Raw genomic sequence first — 21,054 nt, 5'->3', positions numbered from 1 at the left:
AGGAAGCAGGCGTCTTTTAATTTCGTGGCTGCTGTCATCATCTGCAGTGATCATGGAGCCCAAGAAAGTAAAATCTCTCACTGTTTTGGAACCAGGGAAATGACAGGACAGCAACATTTGTTACCAATTTCTTCTCTTTTATATCACAAATGAAGTATTGTAGAGTAGATTAAGAAGTCACACCTCCACCGCAATCTGTGGTCGTCAACAGGTCCCTATTCTACCTCTTTCAAGTTGCTGTATGGTTTCTCTGCTTACAACTTGACTTTCATGTTCCTCTTAGTGTTTCTGGGAAGGGGGAAAACGATTACCCTCACAAGTGTGTAGTTTTCATAGCAGCATGTTTCCACACCCTGTTTTAAAACCTAGCTTAGCACAGCAATCCTGCCATGAAGCTTGTTGCTCCCTCTGCTTTTCAGCATCCATTAAGGTTATACTTAAGACTACTTTGAAAGCATGGGAGAAAAAAATATGAAGTTCATTGGCCCACATAGGTAATAGAATCTCTAAAAGCTTGCCTCATTCATGGAGCCTCATGACAACCCCATGGAGAAGGCAAACCCATTTTATCCTGGTTAATTATAGATGTGTGTCTAAATATACCTTGAGTCACCATAGAGGACAGAAAAGACCATCTCTGTGCCAGTATCTTGGAGTAAAGAGCAGTTTCAGCTTGGAGAGTTAGTTGCTGATTGCCAGGGACGATCAAGTCAAGGAAGTGACATGGAAGTGACATGGAAGTGGCATGGAGTGAACCCCTTGCGTCTTGTTTCATTCATGCCATCAACTTGCCCCTTTCTATAGATATAGGGTGTGGTCCCATTGGGAGGAAGGTGGCTGTCACTGAAATGGATCAGCTCCTCCTATTCTGCTTTTTAATCTTCTCCCCCTTCCAGCTAGTATTCCATTTCTGTTTGCCTTTCTTTAAAAAAAAGATTGCAGAGTTGGAAAAGTTTCACCAGTCCAATTTCACAGGATCTTGTCAGGCAGACAGACGAAAAGCAGCTAAAGTGTTAGTCTTTCTTTTCCTTTTTGTCAAATCTTTTTTATTGAGTTTTACATTTCAAATTTAAGCATTAAACATCAACATCATCATTTAGGATTCCCTGAATCCTTTGACTCCCCTCAACCCTTCCATGGTTACCATTATTGATCTTTTTTCAGCTGCTTCACTTATTTTCTCTATTTTTAAAAATAACATTTTTACCATAGTTTTTAGTATATTACAAGCATTACTCAAATCCGGCCAAAGTTTTCAGTTGTTTACAGTGTTTTCTTAAATACATTGTAAATTTTCCCCATTCCTTCTTAAAAGTCTTCTCTTCCTGGTTTCTGATTTCCCCAGTCAATTTCGTCATTTCAGCATAATCCATCATCTTCATGAGCTATTCATCTCTGGTTGGGACTTTATCTTCTTTCCATCTCTTGGCCAGTAGTATCCGCGCTGCTGTCGTTGCATACATAAATAATTGTTTCTGCTCCTTTGATATTTCTGCACCTAAAAGACCTAATAAAAAAGCCTCTGTTTTTTTCACAAACGTTATTTTAAACATTTTTTTCAACTCATTAGAAATCATTTCCCAGAATGCTTTTGTTATCTTGCATGTCCACCACATGTGGTAGAACGCGCCTTCCTTCTCCTTACATTTCCAACAAACATTTGAAGCAGTTCTGTACATCTTTGCTAGTTTTATAGGTGTTAAATACCACCGACACATCATTTTCATATAGTTCTCCTTCAACGTACAGCACGCTGTAAATTTTAAATCCTCCCTCCATAACTTTTCCCAAGATGAAAATTGGATACTGTGCCCAGTATCTTGTGCCCATTGTATCATTACTGATTTAACTTCTTCATCTTTAGTATGCCACTGTAGCAACAACTTACACATTTTGGAAAGTAACTTCACATTGTTTTCCAATAACTATTTGTCAAACTCAAAGTTTAGCTCCGCTGACTATGGGTATTGTTTGAAATAAAAATAACATTATTGGCAATACATTCATTTTCATAACTGAAATTCTTCCCCCAGAGTGATAAATAGGAAACCCAGCCAGATGGGCAGGGTATAAATAATAAATTCCTCCTTCTGGCAAGCGATGGGCTGCACCTCACAACGGTTGGGAGGAATGTTTTTGCCAAAAATCTCAGAAACCTCATCAGGAGGGCTTTAAACTGACTAATGTGGGGGAGGGAGACAGTGCTCCTGAAGGTAGGAGTCTATCAATTGATGAAGATGATCATCCAAATGTCATAGACCAAATGGAGCAAACAGCACGCAGACCTAGTGGTGGGAGGAAAAAATCCTTAAATAAGAGACACGGGGGAATGATTAATGGACTTCAGTGTCTGTACACTAATGCGCAAAGCATGGGAAATAAACAAGATGAGCTTGAGCTCTTGGTACAGCAAACTAAATATGACATAATAGGCATCACTGAAACCTGGTGGGATAAGTCCCACGATTGGAATGTAATAATGGAGGGATACAATCTATTTCAGAGAAACAGACCAGACAAGAAAGGAGGAGGAGTGGCGTTATATGTCAGGGATGTGTATACCTGTGAAGAGATCCAAGCTTTAGAACCTCAAAGCCAAAGTGAGAGCATTTGGGTCAAAATTAAGGGAGAGAAGAATAATAGTGACCTCATTGTGGGAGTTTACTATAGATCCCCAAGCCAAACAGAGGACATAGATGATGCCTTCCTGGAACAGATGGCCAAGCATGCAAAAGGAAGGGAGATAGTAGTAATGGGGGACTTCAATGACCCGGATATTTGTGGGATGTCAAACTCAGCCAAGAGCATAAGGTCAAACAGATTCCTCACTGGCCTTGCAGACAACTTCATTGTCCAGAAAGTGGGAGAAGCAACAAGAGGAGCAGCCATTTTAGATCTGGTCCTAACCAATGTTGATGACCTGGTTAGTGGGGTAGAAGTGGAAGGATCATTAGGCGCGAGTGATCATGCTCTTCTGAAGTTTACTATACAGCGGAAAGGAGCAGCCAAGCATACTAGGACTCAATTTCTTGACTTTAAGAAAGCCGACTTTATAAAACCTAGGGAAGTGCTGGGTGAGATCCCATGGACAGTAATACTAAAAGGACAGGGAGTTCATGATGGCTGGGAGTTTGTTAAGAGGGAGATAGTAAAAGCACAACGTCAGGCAATACCAATGAGACGGAAACATGGAAGGTGCCTAAAGAAGCCAGGGTGGCTATCTAAAGAACTTTTAACTGAGTTAAGATTAAAAAAGGATGTGTACAAAAAATGGAAAAGGGGGGAAACCACCAAAGAGGAATTCAAACAAATAGCCAGCACGTGTAGACACAAAGTCAGAAAAGCTAAAGCACAGAATGAACTCAGGCTTGCTAGAGAGGTTAAAAGCAACAAAAAAGGTTTTTATGGGTATGTTCGTAGCAAAAGGAAGAACAAAGAAACAGTGGGGTCACTCAGAGGAGAAGATGGTGAAATGCAAACAGGGGACACAGAAAGGGCTGAACTCCTCAATGCCTTCTTTGCCTCAGTCTTCTCCGATAAAGAAAACAATGCCCGACCTGAAGAATTTGGAGCAAATGATTCAGCAGAGGAAACACAGCCCAGAATAACTAAGGAGATAGTACAAGAATACTTGGCTAGTTTAGATGTATTCAAGTCTCCAGGGCCAGATGAACTGCATCCAAGAGTATTAAAAGAACTGGCAGAGGTGATCTCAGAACCACTGGCAGTCATCTTTGAGAATTCCTGGAGAACAGGCGAAGTCCCGGCAGACTGGAGGAGGGCAAATGTTGTCCCTATTTTCAAAAAGGGGGAAAGAGAGGACCCAAATAATTACCGCCCAGTCAGTCTGACATCAATACCAGGGAAGATTCTGGAGCAGATCATTAAGCAAACAGTCTGTGAGCACCTAGAAAGGAATGCTGTGATCACCAATAGTCAGCATGGATTTCTGAAAAATAAGTCATGTCAGACTAACCTGATCTCGTTTTTTGACAGAATTACAAGCCTGGTAGATGAAGGGAACGCAGTGGATGTAGCCTACCTTGATTTCAGCAAGGCATTTGACAAGGTGCCCCATGATATTCTTGTAAAGAAGCTGGTAAAATGCGGTCTTGAATCTGCTACCACTCAGTGGATTTGTAACTGGCTGACTGACCGAACCCAAAGGGTGCTCATCAATGGTTCCTCTTCATCCTGGAGAAGAGTGACTAGTGGGGTGCCACAGGGTTCTGTCTTGGGCCCGGTCTTATTCAACATCTTTATCAACGACTTGGATGATGGACTCAAGGGCATCCTGATCAAATTTGCAGATGACACCAAACTGGGAGGGGTGGCTAACACCCCAGAGGACAGGATCACACTTCAAAACGACCTTGACAGATTAGAGAACTGGGCCAAAACAAACAAGATGAATTTTAACAGGGAGAAATGTAAAGTATTGCACTTGGGCAAAAAAAATGAGAGGCACAAATACAAGATGGGTGACACCTGGCTTGAGAGCAGTACATGTGAAAAGGATCTAGGAGTCTTGGTTGACCACAAACTTGACATGAGCCAACAGTGTGACGCGGCAGCTAAAAAAGCCAATGCAATTCTGGGCTGCATCAATAGGAGTATAGCATCTAGATCAAGGGAAGTAATAGTGCCACTGTATTCTGCTCTGACCTCACCTGGAGTACTGTGTCCAGTTCTGGGCACCACAGTTCAAGAAGGACACTGACAAACTGGAACGTGTCCAGAGGAGGGCAACCAAAATGGTCAAAGGCCTGGAAACGATGCCTTATGAGGAATGGCTAAGGGAGCTGGGCATGTTTAGCCTGGAGAAGAGGAGGTTAAGGGGTGATGTGATAGCCATGTTCAAATATATAAAAGGATGTCACATAGAGGAGGGAGAAAGGTTTCTGTTTTCTGCTGCTCCAGAGAAGCGGACACGGAGCAATGGATCCAAACTACAAGAAAGAAGATTCCACCTAAACATTAGGAAGAACTTCCTGACAGTAAGAGCTGTTCGACAGTGGAATTTGCTGCCAAGGAGTGTGGTGGAGTCTCCTTCTTTGGAGGTCTTTAAGCAGAGGCTTGACAACCATATGTCAGGAGTGCTCTGATGGTGTTTCCTGCTTGGTAGGGGGTTGGACTCGATGGCCCTTGTGGTCTATTCCAACTCTATGATTCTATGATCCTCCTCCTCCTCCTCCTCCACCACCACCACTACTTCTTCTTCTTCTTCTTCTTCTTCTTTTTTTTTCCAGGTTGCTACATAGTTATCCTTAAAGATATTTATGTTCTTTGCTGTCAACCAAACTCCCAAGTACTTCACTTTTTCCCCAATTGTCAGTTGTGTTGCTAGTTGTAGTTCATTTTAATTTTGTTCTGTCATATTTTTCACCAATACTTTCATTTTGTTTTTATTTAACTTGAATCCTGCTACCTGTCCAAACTCAGGTATTTTATCTAATACCCTTGGTATAATCACCAACAGGTTTTCTACTGTTATTACAAGGTCATCTTCAAATGCTCTCAGTTTGTATGCTTTGCACCCAACTGTTATACCTTTTATTTCTTCATCAGATCTTATGTTCCTCGCCAGGGTCTGTAACACTAAAATAAACAATAACGGTGACGGGATAACCCTGTCTTGTCCCTTTTGTAATTTTAAATTTTTCTGATATTACGTTATTCACTATCAACTTTGCCTGCTGGTCTGTATAAATTAGTTAGTCTTTCAAGTCTTCCAAGAGGGCAGAAGCTCAAACAAGTTGCTCACTAGGAGCTCTCTGTGGTGCTGAGACTAGGAGCTTTCCTTGGTGCTGACTTGTTCTGTGGGCTTCCCCAAGACCAGAACAAGAGCTCTAGCTCCCTTACGTTCTGTGCACCTGCCACTCCTACTTTTTGTACCTTAAAGCACTTTTGTCTCCCCTTTTCTCAAGAACTTTCTTTCTATTTCTCTCTTTAAAAAGAGAGCTTCCTCAACCATTCTGTCCCAAATTTCCCCTCCCTTTCTTTCAGATAACTTACCTTACCTGTTGTGAGGATGAACATGGGGCTAAAGGACCATGTTTGTTTAGCCCTTAGCTCCTGGGATGGAGGGAGGGAGGGAGAGGGGGGCATGTGTGTTAAAAGTGCAACAAATAAATAAATGAGAACTGAAACCAGAGCTTCAGTAAGAAGGAGATGTCTTTTTAAATGATACAACAGGGGGATCAAAGGAGGAATTTCAAAAGGCACTAGACTTGCTGCTTAAACTACAGACAGGTGGTGAGGGACATTCACAAGGCAATGGAGCAAGATTTTAGACAAATCTACCCCCCCCCCCCCGCAATTGGTTAGAAGAGAGTCACAAGAGAGAGTGATGAGTCACCTTTTCAGCTCTGCAGAGGCGTGAAGCTGTTTCCAACTGAGAGCAAAACAAGAAGCAGAAAGACTTGTTTCCTTTGGCTCTGAGAAAAACACATGAAATACAGTTTGCTCCCCTTACAAAGGACTCCATTTTTATTTTCTTGAGAGGTGTGAGAAGCTTGTCTCTGCAGAGCATTCTCTTATTTGCTCTGTGACCTTTAAATTATCTGTTGTATTAGGGAGCATGTTTAGACAAGCTAGCGAAACACATCTATCCATCTCACTTTTGATTTCCTTTCTGCGGGGATTATTGCTTGCCCATTTTTAATTTCCACTCAGTGCTGGCTTTTGTTTCATTAGTTCCTGACATGCCCTAGATAGACATATAGATAGATAGAATGTTCGGTTTATATGGCTTCAAAAAACAGTGCTGGCCAACTTGTTGGCTCTGAGCCAAATCTGATTTGCAAAACATATTAATCTGTTTGTACTGTCAACAACCATACTGAATTTTAATCAAGGTACTGATAACAAGGTGGGCTGCAGTTTTTGCCTGTAAGGAAAATGCTCTTTTTTTCCTTTACAAGTTATGAGAGAGGCATAAAAAAGATAAAGGTAAAGGACCCCTGGATGGTTAAGTCCAGTCAAAGACTACTATGGGGTGCAGCGCTCACCTCGCTTTCAGGCTGAGGGAGCCAGCATTTGTCCACAGACAGCTTTCTGGGTCATGTGGCCAGCAGGACTAAACTGCTACTGGCGCAATGGAACACCGTGACAAAAACCAGAGTGCATGGAAATGCCATAAAGACATAAGAGCAGAAGAGCTCTGCTGGATCAAGTTATCTCATCAAGCATCCTCTTCTCATGGTGGCTTAACAAAACTCTGATCCAGAAGGGAGCAAGGCAAGGGTGTCCATTGTCCCCATTGCTTTCATTTTGGTTTTGGAAGTCTTGCTTAGAAATATTAGGCAAGATGAGAGAATTAAGGGGATAAAGATCAAAAGGGAAAACTGTAAATTACTGTCTTTTGCTGATGATCTGGTGATAGTTCTGGAAATCCCTTTCCAGGGAGTGGAGTCTTATGAATAAATTAAATGAATTTGGCATGCTAGTAGGTTTTAAGGTTAAGCATCAGAAAATGAAAATGTTAATAATTAAAAACAAAAAACTCATGGAGAAAACTGAATTCCAAATTGAAAAAAGTAAAGTATAGACATTACCATGACAAATATAATTACTTTGAAATGATATACAATTAATGTTAAGACATGGATGGACAATTTAAAAGGATATATTAAGATGGGTAAAATTAAAACTGTCTTTACTGGGTAGAATTTCTATAATAAAGATGAATATAATGCCAAGAAAGTTTTTGTTCCAAACAATATGTGTTATAGCTAATGACTTGCAGTTCAAACAATGGCAAAAAGATTTATTTAGGTTTTTATAGCAAGGGGAAAGCCTATAAAACTTTACAAGATGCAAAGGAAAGGGGAGGGTTGGGTGTACCAAATCTAAAAATGTATTTTGCAGCTTGTTGTTTAATGAGGATGAAGGAGTTGTTGACATTAGGGCTGAGTGATATCTACTTTCCAACATCATAGTGTATCTCCAGCAAAACCTTGCGATATGCCAATATATAATGATGTTGGAACGGAGGAAAGAAGACAGGGAGGAAGGGGGCAGTTGCCGGCCACACAGGCAATCAGCTTCACCATGCACATCTTCTGCCGATTCCTGGCAAGGGCGTGCGCCGCTGCCCCGGGCTGAGCCTCGGGCAGAGCACATCAGCCAGGGCACCACATCGCATGGCACCATGAACACAGAGCCCCAGAGGCCACCGGCCTCCTCAGATCTGTTAGCCATGACTCACCCTAACAATAGCCTCTTGCCATACAAGTGGCATCTACCAGGAGCCACCGTGATGGGGGCACTAACCAAACATGTTCCGCTCAGACTTCATTAGAAGTGCCATACTAAGAACTTGGAATAAATATAAACCTTGGTTGTTCCAAAACACACTCTTTGTAGATTTCACCACAACAAGCTTTTAGCAGAAAAGAGATGACAGGCAAAGAGAAATGGATAACGTACCGAGAATTAATAGTACTGCATCAAGGAGATCACAAAACAAAAACAAAGAAGCAATTAATAAGGGAATGTTACAATCTTCATTGGTTCCCTTATATGCAGTTAGTAGAGAGGTTTAAGCTGGATAAAAAGAATTTTTGTATAGAGCAAGAATAGACAGGCTTTGAAATTCAGCTGTTCTCAGATGATGATTTTGCTATTGCAAAAATGTATAAACTTACTGAAATTTGAAACCGAAGAGCAGGTTAAAGAATGCACGGGCAAAAATAATTGGTTATAATATATTGACAGAACAGTGGGAACATATGTGAACTAAGGGTTAAAACTTACATTGTGTTATTAACTTAAATAGATTTTTTATAAAATGATTTATCATTGGTATTGAGCTCCTGAGAAACTATTCAGAATGGATAAAGGTGTTTCAAATGTTTGGTAGAAATGCCAAAACACAAAGGAACATTTTATAATGTTTGGTGGCTAAAAAAATGTTGGATGCAGGTACATACATTGATACAGCAAATTTCAAAGGTTAATATTCAATTGAAGCCAGAACTCTGTATTTTAGGGTTAATGAATACACAACTGGAAAAGTATTTGGGGAGATTACTCCAATATATAACCGCAGCAGTGAGATTGTTATATGCACAAAGATGGAAAGATTCAGCCCTACCCACTATAGAGGAATGGCTGATAAAACAATAGGACTTGACTGAGATGGCAAAGTTAGCGTATTTCATTAAAGAAAAGTCATTTATGACATTTATTAAGGACTGGAAATTTCTTTTGGACTTTTTGCGAGAAGGAGAAAATGAACTTATAATATATGGATTTGAAGATTGAAAAGATAGTGGCTTGCAGAAGATAAAATGGTTGGATCTTAATAAGTGAATACTAGAATCATAGAATAATAGAATCATAGAGTTGGAAGAGACCACAAGGGCCATCGAGTCCAACCCCCTGCCAAGCAGGAAACACCATCAGAGCACTCCTGACATATGGTTGTCAAGCCTCTGCTTAAAGACCTCCAAAGAAGGAGACTCCACCACACTCCTTGGCAGCAAATTCCACTGTCGAACAGCTCTTACTGTCAGGAAGTTCTTCCTAATGTTTAGGTGGAATCTTCTTTCTTGTAGTTTGGATCCATTGCTCCGTGTCCGCTTCTCTGGAGCAGCAGAAAACAACCTTTCTCCCTCCTCTATGTGACATCCTTTTATCTATTTGAACATGGCTATCATATCACCCCTTAACCTCCTCTTCTCCAGGCTAAACATGCCCAGCTCCCTTAGCCGTTCCTCATAAAGCCGTTCCATACTACTGTATATTTGGCTGCAGGACAGAGAATTGCAAGTCCTTTTATTTTTCTTTATTTTTCTTTGGAGAGCATGTGGAGCAACCCATATATTTATTAGACGTGATGTCTAAGATATTTGGTCATTTTAGAAAGCCCTGGTCTTGTGAGACAGTGGAAAACAAGAAGAAAGCAAAACCAAATAGCACAACAGAAGCAAACAAAGAGGAATCACCACAGGCAAATCCTGGGCAATGCAAAGATACAAGGAAGCGATATCACAACTTCTGTAAAACCCATCTGCCATTTTGTGGCATCAGTGGAAATAATGGGGTAGGGGAAGTTCAAAAGATGGCTAAGTTGTGCCTGCAATTAGAGAATGATGGAATATGTAACGCAATGGAAAGCTAACTGGTAATCAGGACACACAAGAATTAGTTTTGTGTTGAGAATATGAATCATTTTGTCCTGAATGGTAAAATCAACAACCCCACAAACAGGGTGAAAATGCCAATTACACACAGTTGCAGTACTGAGAGAGCTGCCTAGGAGACTGGTTGTGTTAACTGCCTATGTAAACTGCAGGCAAAGAGAGGATTTTGTAAAAATCATACCCCAGCCCCCATCCAGATCTTGAGAGCTGCAGCAGAGAATAAGCTTGAGCAACAGTAGAAATAATAAGAGGAGTAAAGTGAGCTCAGGGAATGCTAAGCAGTTACAGGACTGACATTGCTGTTGTCTGGGTCACTTAGCAACTGGCGAAGCAAGTGATAAAAGTGAAAGATCAGATACTTGGGAGAAAAAAGAAACTGTAGGAATTAAATGGGGGGGGGGGAACCTTTTGTATTTACTAGGGAGGAGTGGATGTCCGCAGCTCTATTTCAGTATTGTTCTGCCCCATGTCCCATTCCACCTGTCTTCTAATTTACCAGAGAGAAATTCTTGCATTAATTGTGGTACATGGGCAGGTTGCTGCCGTTTTCAGTCCTGCATCATTATTGTTTTTACAGGTTTGCAATGTACAGACTTAATCAGACCCTTGCATAAAGGGGGATATTGATGCAATCACATCATTGCGTCAGGATACATGCTGTGCATAATCAGCACGCACGTGCATTGATTAAACAGCAGCATGCACAGCCTTGATGGAGGTTTAGATGGGAGTATGTGATTATATCACTGTTCCCTTTTATGTGGCGTCTGGATTGATGCACGTATCCTGTGCATTAGTAACCAGCAAGTGAAGGGCCTGCCTAACTGGATTGCATTCCACCTGAACAAAGTTTCAAGTAAAACATGGAACAGTGGCAGATAGCTGATGCATTGGTGCCTCTTTCAAAGGAAAGCCATAATGAAATCAAGGGTTTATGGCCAGGGAGTTCCAATCAGTGGAGCAACTCAAAGTTTAGCTGAGGATGCCAATTGGCTATTCTCCTACTTTAGTGGCTACAGGTGAAAGGCACCAGAGAGAAGAATACAAAAAGCTCCCTGCTGGATCAGGCCAGTGGCCCATCTAGTCCAGCAACCTGTTCTCATAGTGTTGAGACAATCAGGACATGAATGCAACAGCACTCTCCCATATTTGCAATTGCCAGCAACCCCCTGCAACGAAGGAATCTCAACTGAAACATCTCTGACAGATGGCCATCCAACCTCTGCTTAAAAACCTCCAAGGAAGGAGAGTCCACCACCTTCCAAGGGAGTCCTTTCCACTGTCAAACTTGAGAGCTCTGGCATCTACTGGAGCTAAACCAATAAAGGCCTTTAACTTGCCTTGGATCTTGCCTATTTTGTATCTCCTATTGTGAGGTTACACCACTGCCACTCACCCTCAGATGTTGTTGGACTTTTATGATCAGGAATGATGAGAGTCGGAGTCTCAATAGCATCTAGAGTCATTAAATAGATACTAAGTAGGCCCCTACTTAGGCCACCTTGGATGGCCATCTTTCAGGGATTTTTAAATCATGATTCCTGCACTGTAGGGGCTTGGACTAGATGATCTTTTGGGTCCCTTCCAACCCTACAATTCTGTGTTTCTATTTCCCCTAGCAGCTTGGGGAAGCTGAATTGCAAAAGTCCATCTCCAGCTCACCCTTCACTACACCATGACCAACACAGTAGAACCCTTACCAGCAGAACAAGGTGAAACTGAGTGGCAGTGGCATTTGATCTTGCCATTTTTCCTCAAATTGCCATTCAGGCATGGATGAGCTTAGGGTTGCTCTGGGTGTTTGTAATTCTCGTGCTGTACCTTTCTTTTTTCCGCAGGCTGGAGAGCATGTTTGGAAACTATGTCAGGTTGTGTTTCTCTCCAGTGCTGTAAAGTACATCTATATTACAGCCCTTGGGCAACGTCTCTTCCTACCTGAAAAATGTGTCTTCCCTGTTCTCACACAATAGAGTAATTGCATACTGAAGTAGTGGATGAACAGTAATACAGCACTGGGGCTTTTTGCCCCCTTCCTTCCATTACCCTTTCCTTTCTGTGAATATGGCAGAGTGACTATGGGTGGAGGAAGGACCGTCTATGCACCGGGGTTGTGCTGGGTGCTCATTCAGAAGGTGGGGCTACAGCTCAGGGACAGGACACTTGCCTTGCATGCAGAAGGGGCTGGCTTGATTTTCCAGCATCTCCAGTTAAAGGATCAGGGAACAGAAGAAGCACAATCTTCTTTCAGCCAGAGGCCCCAAAGAGCTGATGGCAACCAACACTGTCAATACTGGGCTTGGCAGACAAATCATCTCACCTCCTGCAAGGCATCTCATGGTGCTGCTGTGCCAATGGAATAGTTCTGTTTCATGGTTCTATGATTGGACTAATGTGTAGAGGCAGTGGTGCACAGCATTGGGAAGTCAGGTCAGCAGTGCAGGACCCCCCCCCCCAATACTGGCTATTTCTGCCCTCGCAGACACAGAAGAAAGGGTTCCCAGTGTCGTGACTCCTCATCTTTGGGGGATGCTGCTGAGAATTTGGCTTGGGAAGAGGAACTGCCCTCAAGACTGGCCTCAGATGCCCCTGCCAATGCAGAAACGCTGGTGCAAGGGGAGCCCATCATATCGGTAACCCTCTGGCCTCCTCTGACTGGTAAACAACATACAGCATACAGCTTTTGAATTCAGAATCTCAGTTAATAGGTCGTTCAGGTTAGTTCTGGCAGATTCCTGCCCATGTGGAAATTGTTGCCAATGAGACTGATGGCAGATCAGGCTGCTAAGGAAGCATTGGGACATAAGGATATTGGCAGTGGAAGTCAGAAGGAGTGAGCAGCAAAGACAGTGAGAAAGACAGGTCTCTTGAACAACAGGAGAGATTTTAATGTTTTCAATCTGCAAGGGCAACTGAAACATGTCAGTCTGTTTAGCATGTTGACCGGACTCTGTGCTCTTCAGAATAGTTTGTTTAAGGTCGGGAGGATTGACACAGAATCTCTGTACTGTTTGTAGGGTGGAGGAAACAGCTGAAAACATAGCATTTAATTAATTAATTAAAACTTTTATGCTGCCTGATTCTAAAAAAGTCCAGTGCTGAAATCACATTTGGGCTCTGCAGCTATGGTCTTAGAACGAAGGGTCAAGACATTAAGACATTTAGGAATGGCACCTGAATTAGGTCAAGCAAATAGTGAGGAACCAAAGCCTGCTCGATGGATCAGCCAGCTGCGAAAACTAGATGACAGGAACCTGGAAATGTGTGCTTCTGCTGTAACCAACTCATTTCCTAAGAGTAGCTGGCCTCCATAAGATCTGCCAGTAAATTTATAACATTTGTTTAGTTGTCACCTGGAGACAAATTTGGAGTTGTTCAACAATATTTCTGTTCGTTAGAAATAGTTATTTCTTGGGGATTGGGAAGTCTTCAGATGGGGTGCTCTGCTCCCTGTTTTCAGAGGCATTGGGCAAAAGGAAGTACATTTTTCATCTACTCATTGTCAGCATGAAAGGGATTGCACTGCAAGAAATATCTGTGATTGTACAAGTAGATGTCTCTCTTTCTCACTTTATGAAAGTAAGCACATGTGCCCATATACAGCATCTACAGTAAATCAATGAATGTAGAATATTAAGCAAGTGCTGTAGAGAACCTGGGGGGTTGGCCATTGTCGCCAAATTCACATCATGCATCCAAAGCGCTATGATATCACTTTAAACAATCATGGCTTCCCCAAAGAATCCTGGGGACCATAGTTTCTTAAGGTTGGTAACAGTTGTTAGGAGATGGCAACGACCCACCCCCAGAGCTAATCCTGGGGTAGTTTAACAGTCAGTTTCTTTTACCAGGAAACTCTGAGAATTGTAGCTCTGGGAGAGGAACAGGGGTCTCCTAACAAGGCGGAGGACAGGGGGAGAGTATATGTTATTGCGGCCCCCCTCCTTTTGCACTGTTGGGAAGGAGGAAGATGAACAAGGGAAGTTTGTGGATCTCTGGACTGCCAAGTCTTTCTGTGTGTAATTAACAGGTCACTCTCCATCTCTTCTCCAGATCACCTTTTTCATGCTCTTGTCGGCCGTCTGTGTGATGCTCAACTTGGCAGGTTCCATCCTCTCCTGCCAGAATGCTCAGCTGGTCAATTCCTTGGAAGGATGTCAACTGGTGAGTAATGAAAAAACACATTATATTTTCTTTTGAAACAAATACTGATTTGAAAACCTATAAAATAAAAATTACAGGAAGAAATTGAGATTTTTAAAATAAAACTGCAAAACTTGGTGGTCATTTACTGGGAGTGATTGTCAAAACTTAATGGTGAGCTCCTCCCAAGGGTCTATTACCATGCCATCACAGACCTTTCATAGCAGCTACCTGGCTTGCTTCTAAGGAGAATATCCATGCAAGGATGGCTGTTGGTGGACTGAGGAGATTCTGTTCATTCAGTGCAATTCTGCAGCCACCCGATGCATACAAAAATTGCACAGTCTTTCCTCTCTCATAATGACACACAAAAATGTAGGGAAATTTGTATGAATTTTGAAGGATGGTTGTGCTTTGTTCTGCATATTATTTCTCAGAGGGGCAAATTAGGTATGTTCATCTTTGAATGTGAACTGAAGCAAATCAGGCAAACATTAAGACAACTGATCCAATAAATTCCAAAACTTGATAATAGAGAAAGGACACCAAGGAATAGCCAGTGACCCCAGATAGGCAACAAGGACGGAGAATCATAGCACTGGAAAGAACCTTGAAAGTCTAGAGCATCCAATGACCCTTCAGATATTGTGGCCTACAACTCCCATCATCCCTGACCATTGGCCATGCTGACTGGGTCTGATGGGAGCTGGAGTCCAATAACAGCTGGAGGCCATGTTGGCTTCTGCTGATCTAGTGCAGGATCTGCAATGCTGGGGTCAGCTAGTACAGCATCCTTGAAAGATGGCTGTCCAGCTTTCCTTCCACTGTCACGCGGTTCTTTATTGAGGTCTTGTCGAGTGTTTAGGTGAAATCTGCTCCCTTGTACTTCCCATGCATTAGTTGCCCTCTGGAGCAAAAGGGAACTGCTGTGCTCCAACTTGTATGCAGCAACCCTTCAGATATTTGAAGAGAGCTATCTTCTCTCTCTTGGACCTTCTCTTCTCCATGCTTAATACTGTTAGTATCTTCAGCCCACAGGCAGAGGTACCTGGCCTCCCCCGAGGCAATTGAGCGAGATACTGTGTGTTTACCGTCCGTCTGCGACCCCCGGCAGGCTAGGTAAACAAACCGGCGATCCTCCTCAAACGTGAGCAGGACACACCCTCCTCCTTCCTCCCTCCCTGCATTCTCCCAGGGAGGGGAAATGAGACAGACAGGAGTCCTCTCTACATGTTTTATTCCTGTCATTCAACAGTACATAGAAATGTGACTGTTCCCTTCAGACTCCATCAGAAGAGTCACACACTCCTCCCCTGTACTTCCAGCACAGGTCAGATGACACACTGAGCTAACATCCGGTGCTCAGTACAGAGAATAGGCTCCACCTTTTCTCCAACAGTACATCTGCACTGTTTTGCATTCCAGCCATCTGGAGCTGGCTTTTGCCTTGGTGCTTTTTCCCAACATCCTCCCCCAAAAGCATCAATTGGCAAAACATGATCCAGAGAAGAGAACAAACAGTTGTTATACATATAACAGTCCCCTGTTGTTTCAGTTCCACCCTTGGAACTCCCCACCACTGGTTTCACCAGTGTACCTCTCTGGTTGTCTGGCTTCCAAGGAATGAGTGCTTCTGCATTACCTTGGCTTGCTACCCTCTGTTGTGTCTTTGTCTCTGACTTAGACACTGCTTCAACCTGCTTTGAGTTGTTAACAATAGCAACACACGCAACAGCTAAGTTAGCAAACTCTTTTGAGTACCTCTTTGGTGGTACACCCTTTGTAACTCTCTCAGACCTGCGTATGAGGTTCTGATCCTCTGTGCTCACTGGTTCAACCTCTGGACTTTGTTGAGAACCAGTAGCAATCAGTGGTTCTTCCTTCACCTGTGAAGGTCTATCCATTGTGTGAGATTTCCTCTCAATGACTGTTACAACTGAACTCTCTGAGCTCTCACTGTCATCATCATCAGTACCACTGTAATCTGTGACATCAGAAAAATCATCATCATCATCTGAATCGTTTCCTGTGGGTAATGTCTGTACTATCCGCTCTTGCTTTGGAGCACTCTCTAGAAACTTTGTGAGAATCACCTGACCAGATTCAGACAAAATTACTCTGTAGAGACCCTTTTCATATCCCACAAAAATGCCTCTGGCATTCTTTACTGCACCTGGAGCTTCTGTTCTCACATGAGACCCGAAAACCTTAAAATAGGCAACAGAAGGTTTTCTATTGAACAGCTTCTCAAAAGGAGAACATCCCAACTCTGTTGAGACTTTTCTCAACCACACATGAAGATAGGACGCTAGCGATTCGGCCCAATATTCATGTGGCAAATGTGAACTCAGCAATTGCGCATTCATCCCCTTTTGCAATTCTTTGTTCACTCTTACACAGACCCCCCTGTTCCACGCTTCTTGCGAGACTGCAACTTTGTGGTCTATCCCTTTTCCATCCAGGAACTTCTGAAACTTCTGTAACAGAAAAATTTGCTTCTCATCTGTGAAAAGACAATCAATGTTAGCATCATGCATATTTTTAACCTTGTCACAAAACTCCTGAAACCTTTCTAAAGTTTCTTGCGGTTTCTCCATCATATAAACCCAAGAATAATTAGTGAAACAATCCACACACACAAGGTAAAATCGTGCACCGCCTCTAGATGGTTCTAGAGGACCAATCACATCAGCATACACCCGCTGAAATGCTCTGTCGACCATCTTGGTCTTGGTCACACCTGCAAGAGAGATTTCGTTAGAAACAGAAGAATTACATTTCATGTAATCACTTTGATCAAAAGTCAACAAATACAGTCCATCTTTCTCTTTGGCAGTAAGAAACAGTTCTCTATCTTTGTAGATCTTGCAGCTTTTAGCATCATAGGACAGTTTCAGTCCTTTCTTTGCAATCTGCGACACGCTCAGCAGATTAAATCTCAGTTCTGGAACCAGGAAAACATCACTTATAGTCAAGTTCAGACTCTCAAGATACACAGTCCCAATTCCAGTCGCTTCCAACTCCTGACCGTTGGGCTGTTTCACAGTGAAGCTTTGCTTCATCAACGTCGAAAATAGTCCTCTGTGCGGGCACATGTGAACCGTTGCGCCCGTGTCAATTTATGAACGAGTTCCCAACATCTGGCGTGGTTCCTTTCGCCATCATAGCCTTTGCAGGTTTCACCTGGCACTTGGTACGGCTTTTGCCTGATGCCTCAGGCTTCGTAGAGCTGCTCTTTGCTCCTCTTGACTGGCGCGGCTTCTTACAGTTTCGCTGTAGATGCCCAGTCTGTCCACAATTGTAGCATCGGACAGCACTCAATGCTACACCATGCTCCCTAGTAGCATCAGCAGTGGGGAGATTTGAACTCTGTTCTTCCCTCCCCCTGTCAGCAACACCCATTGCACCTTGTTCAGGAACACCAACAGTTCCTACAGCCACAGTTCCTGCACTCTCCCCTCTGGGGTCAAAGCTCTTCTCAGCTTTCGTTGAGCTCTTAGGAACTTGGCCAGCATCATCTTGGCTCACCCCTTCTGGGGTAGTTATCCATCCAGACCCTGATGAATAACTGTCTCTGGTCAGGGGAGATGGGTTAGGCAAGTCTCCCCCCTTCTTGGCATCCATCTTGAATCCAAGCCTCTCTCACTTTGTCAAACAAACTGTAAAATCCAACAGTTGTTTTTTCCTTTCTCACGCAGCAAACTGCAAGTTGTTTACGCCCTTTTGCACCTGGCAGCTAAACTCAGGCTGCTATTGAAAGTCCCTTCCAAGTAGCCAAAACATTCTCTGATTTTGTTTCGCTTTCCCAGGCTGACACTCACAGTCCAGCCCCTTTGCCAGTAACTTTCCGTTACCTAGCAACAATGCATTTCAATAGGACATCTTATCTACCACAAGAATTTGTGGAATGCAGGCCTCTTCTCCCGGAGCTTTTGTTTTCTTTGAAACGCAGCTCCGTGAACCAGGGAATTAATCTTCCTGCGTTCACACTTTTAGCCCGAAATGCAGCATACCTGGAGCTCCATTGCTTGGAAAACACCTCTTCTTTCCACCAGCTGTCTGTGGAGCCTCTGGCTTCTTTCAGACGCTTCTCTTCCTCCTTGGAGCAGAGGAGGACAATCCACCAGCCTCTCATGCAGATGTCCGATGAATCGCAACCATCCTCTGCTACCATATGTTAGTATCTTCAGCCCACAGGCAGAGGTACCTGGCCTCCCCCGAGGCAATTGAGCGAGATACTGTGTGTTTACCGTCCGTCTGCGACCCCCGGCAGGCTAGGTAAACAAACCGGCGATCCTCCTCAAACGTGAGCAGGACACACCCTCCTCCTTCCTCCCTCCCTGCATTCTCCCAGGGAGAGGAAATGAGACAGACAGGAGTCCTCTCTACATGTTTTATTCCTGTCATTCAACAGTACATAGAAATGTGACTGTTCCCTTCAGACTCCATCAGAAGAGTCACACACTCCTCCCCTGTACTTCCAGCACAGGTCAGATGACACACTGAGCTAACATCCGGTGCTCAGTACAGAGAATAGGCTCCACCTTTTCTCCAACAGTACATCTGCACTGTTTTGCATTCCAGCCATCTGGAGCTGGCTTTTGCCTTGGTGCTTTTTCCCAACAAATACACCCAACTCTTCCAAGTGTTCTTCATAGGACTTGGTTTCCAGGTGGGGGTGAGAGCTGAATTTCATGTACTGATGTGAACTCTGCAGTATGCTATGACTGCAGGCTTTTGGTAGTTCAGATTTCTGTATAGTCCAGTTTTCAAATTTAATTTCTTATTGTGGGGAGGGGAGACCAGGGAAGCTACATATTTATCATTCCAGTGGCAAATGAGACACCCAGCCGTGGGTGAAAACATGCAGATGCTTAAAGAGATGTTGCAAACATGATTGCAGTTTAATCAGGGGTCTGCTTGGTCTTTAAATTTAATGAGATGTATAAATTGGTAGGATGAAGCCATCGGAAGTGCAATCCAGCGGGGGAAACTCTGAAGAGGAAATAATGCTGATGAAATTGCAAAATAAATCAAGACAATTGTGTTACGGGCTTCTTTTCTGAACACAGAGTGGTAAAAATTAGCTTTGGAGGGCAGTTTTATTGATTCTGACTCAACAATGGCAACCCAAAACACAATTAATGCCTTCTTATAGTTGCAAATGGGAAATCAGGGATATTAAACCCTAGGAAATATTAGTTGCTTTGCACTATAAAATCTGGTTATCCCTTTTCCATTTCCCTCTATTTATAATTTTAATTAAAAGAGGACCCCCTTACAGCATTTCCTCTCTTGCATCTGTCTGCTTGCTTTTTATGCCAACAAGCATATTTGTTCTCCTGGAGACTTGATGTCACTCCACAAATGGAGATTGTGCTACCCATTAAGATGCACAGCATTCACTCAGGGCAATCAGGTCTGTGTTTCTTTAAGACAATCTAGTAGTGTGAATGCAGCTTTTTAAGATCTAGTAATCCAAACTGAGAGATAGAAGGGCTACCTAATACTTTTCTCCACATTTTGCATTTCAGTTGGACGATTTTGTTACTCTTGTTTATGCAGCTGTTCTTAAAAGGATTCAAAAGATAAATGGCAATGGTTTTTCCTGTTCCTAGACTGGCATGTGTAACAGAGACTTGGTTGGATGAAGCAGATGGGCCTGTTCTTGCTGCTGCTTGTCCACCAGGTTTATCTTACGCACAGCAACCCGGGTCATGTGGGCGGGGAAGGGGGTGCAGTGATTTTTAGGAAGTCATTAGCTTGCACCAGGCATCCTATTAGGAAGACCCAGTTTTCTGAGTGCATGTTCTGGAAGTTGCGCAATAGGGGCAGTACAAGATTCCCTTTGGTGTACTGACCTCCCCACTGCACCAAGGATTCCCTACCTGAGCTGCTTCAGGTCGTGGTGGATGATTTTAACATTCATGCCGACACAACCTTACAAAGGGGCCACTCGGGACTTTGTGAAAGCATGGCTTCCATGGGGCTGTCCCTGAATAAGTTTGGCCCAACTCATAGTCGTGGACATGCCTTAGACCTGGTGTCCACCTCTATGGATGTGGGTGATCTGACACTAAGTAAAAGTGAAACAAAAGAAGTGCCATGGTCAGATCACTTCCTGGTGCAACTTCTCTGTGACCCTTCCCCTCTGCAGGGAGGTGGGACCGATTTGGATGGTCCGCTCCCACCACTTAATGGATCCAAATGGTTTCCAGAGAGTGGTAGGGGAGGTTTTATCCCATGTTGATGGCCTTTCAGCTGATTTCCTGGTGGGCTGCTGGAATGCGGAGTTAACCAGGGCTATCAACTGTCTGGCTCTGAAGCACCCTCTCCGATTGCCCCATGGTTTTCACTGGAGCAGAGGGCGATGAAACAATCACTGAGATGGCTAGAGTACAGGTGGCGGAAAACTCACTCTTAATTGGAACAGGCATGGTTTAGAGCTCAGCGTCAAGGCTCCCAAGTGGCAATAGCAATGGCAAAGAGGACCTTCTTTACCACCTCTATTGCATCTGCAGAAAACAGCAGCAGGAGACTCTTTCAGGTGGTTCACAGTTTAATGGAACCACCTTTCCATTGGGGCCTGGTAAGGATCCCAAGATCTCCTGCAATGATTTTGCAAAGTTTTATGCAGATTAAGGGGCTCAGATTCGGGAAGAGATAGACTCCACCGTGGGAGCAGGGCCGGGGCGGGAGAGTGCTAGAGTCTTGTCTAGTCAGGTTGCGTGGGATCAATTCCAATCTTTTACCTCTGAGGATGTGA

General features: G+C 43.4%; 1 protein-coding gene across 2 annotated transcripts in view; it reads left to right on the top strand.

The window, feature by feature from the left end:
* The window catches only part of ENTREP2 (endosomal transmembrane epsin interactor 2), a 196,014-nt gene that overhangs the window by 110,887 nt on the left and 64,073 nt on the right, over positions 1-21,054 (top strand). For both annotated transcript variants that reach the window (XM_080980755.1, XM_080980754.1), the window contains exon 3: positions 14,199-14,309. In XM_080980755.1, the coding sequence (XP_080836881.1) occupies positions 14,199-14,309 (111 nt within the window). The remainder of the gene's footprint in view (positions 1-14,198; positions 14,310-21,054) is intronic.

Source organism: Podarcis pityusensis (genome assembly GCF_964106645.2).
Source record: "Podarcis pityusensis genome assembly, chromosome: 14".
Taxonomy (NCBI): Eukaryota; Metazoa; Chordata; class Lepidosauria; order Squamata; family Lacertidae; genus Podarcis; species Podarcis pityusensis.
The sequence above is the reverse complement of the archived record's forward strand: the minus strand, read 5'-3'. Positions and strand labels throughout refer to the sequence as shown.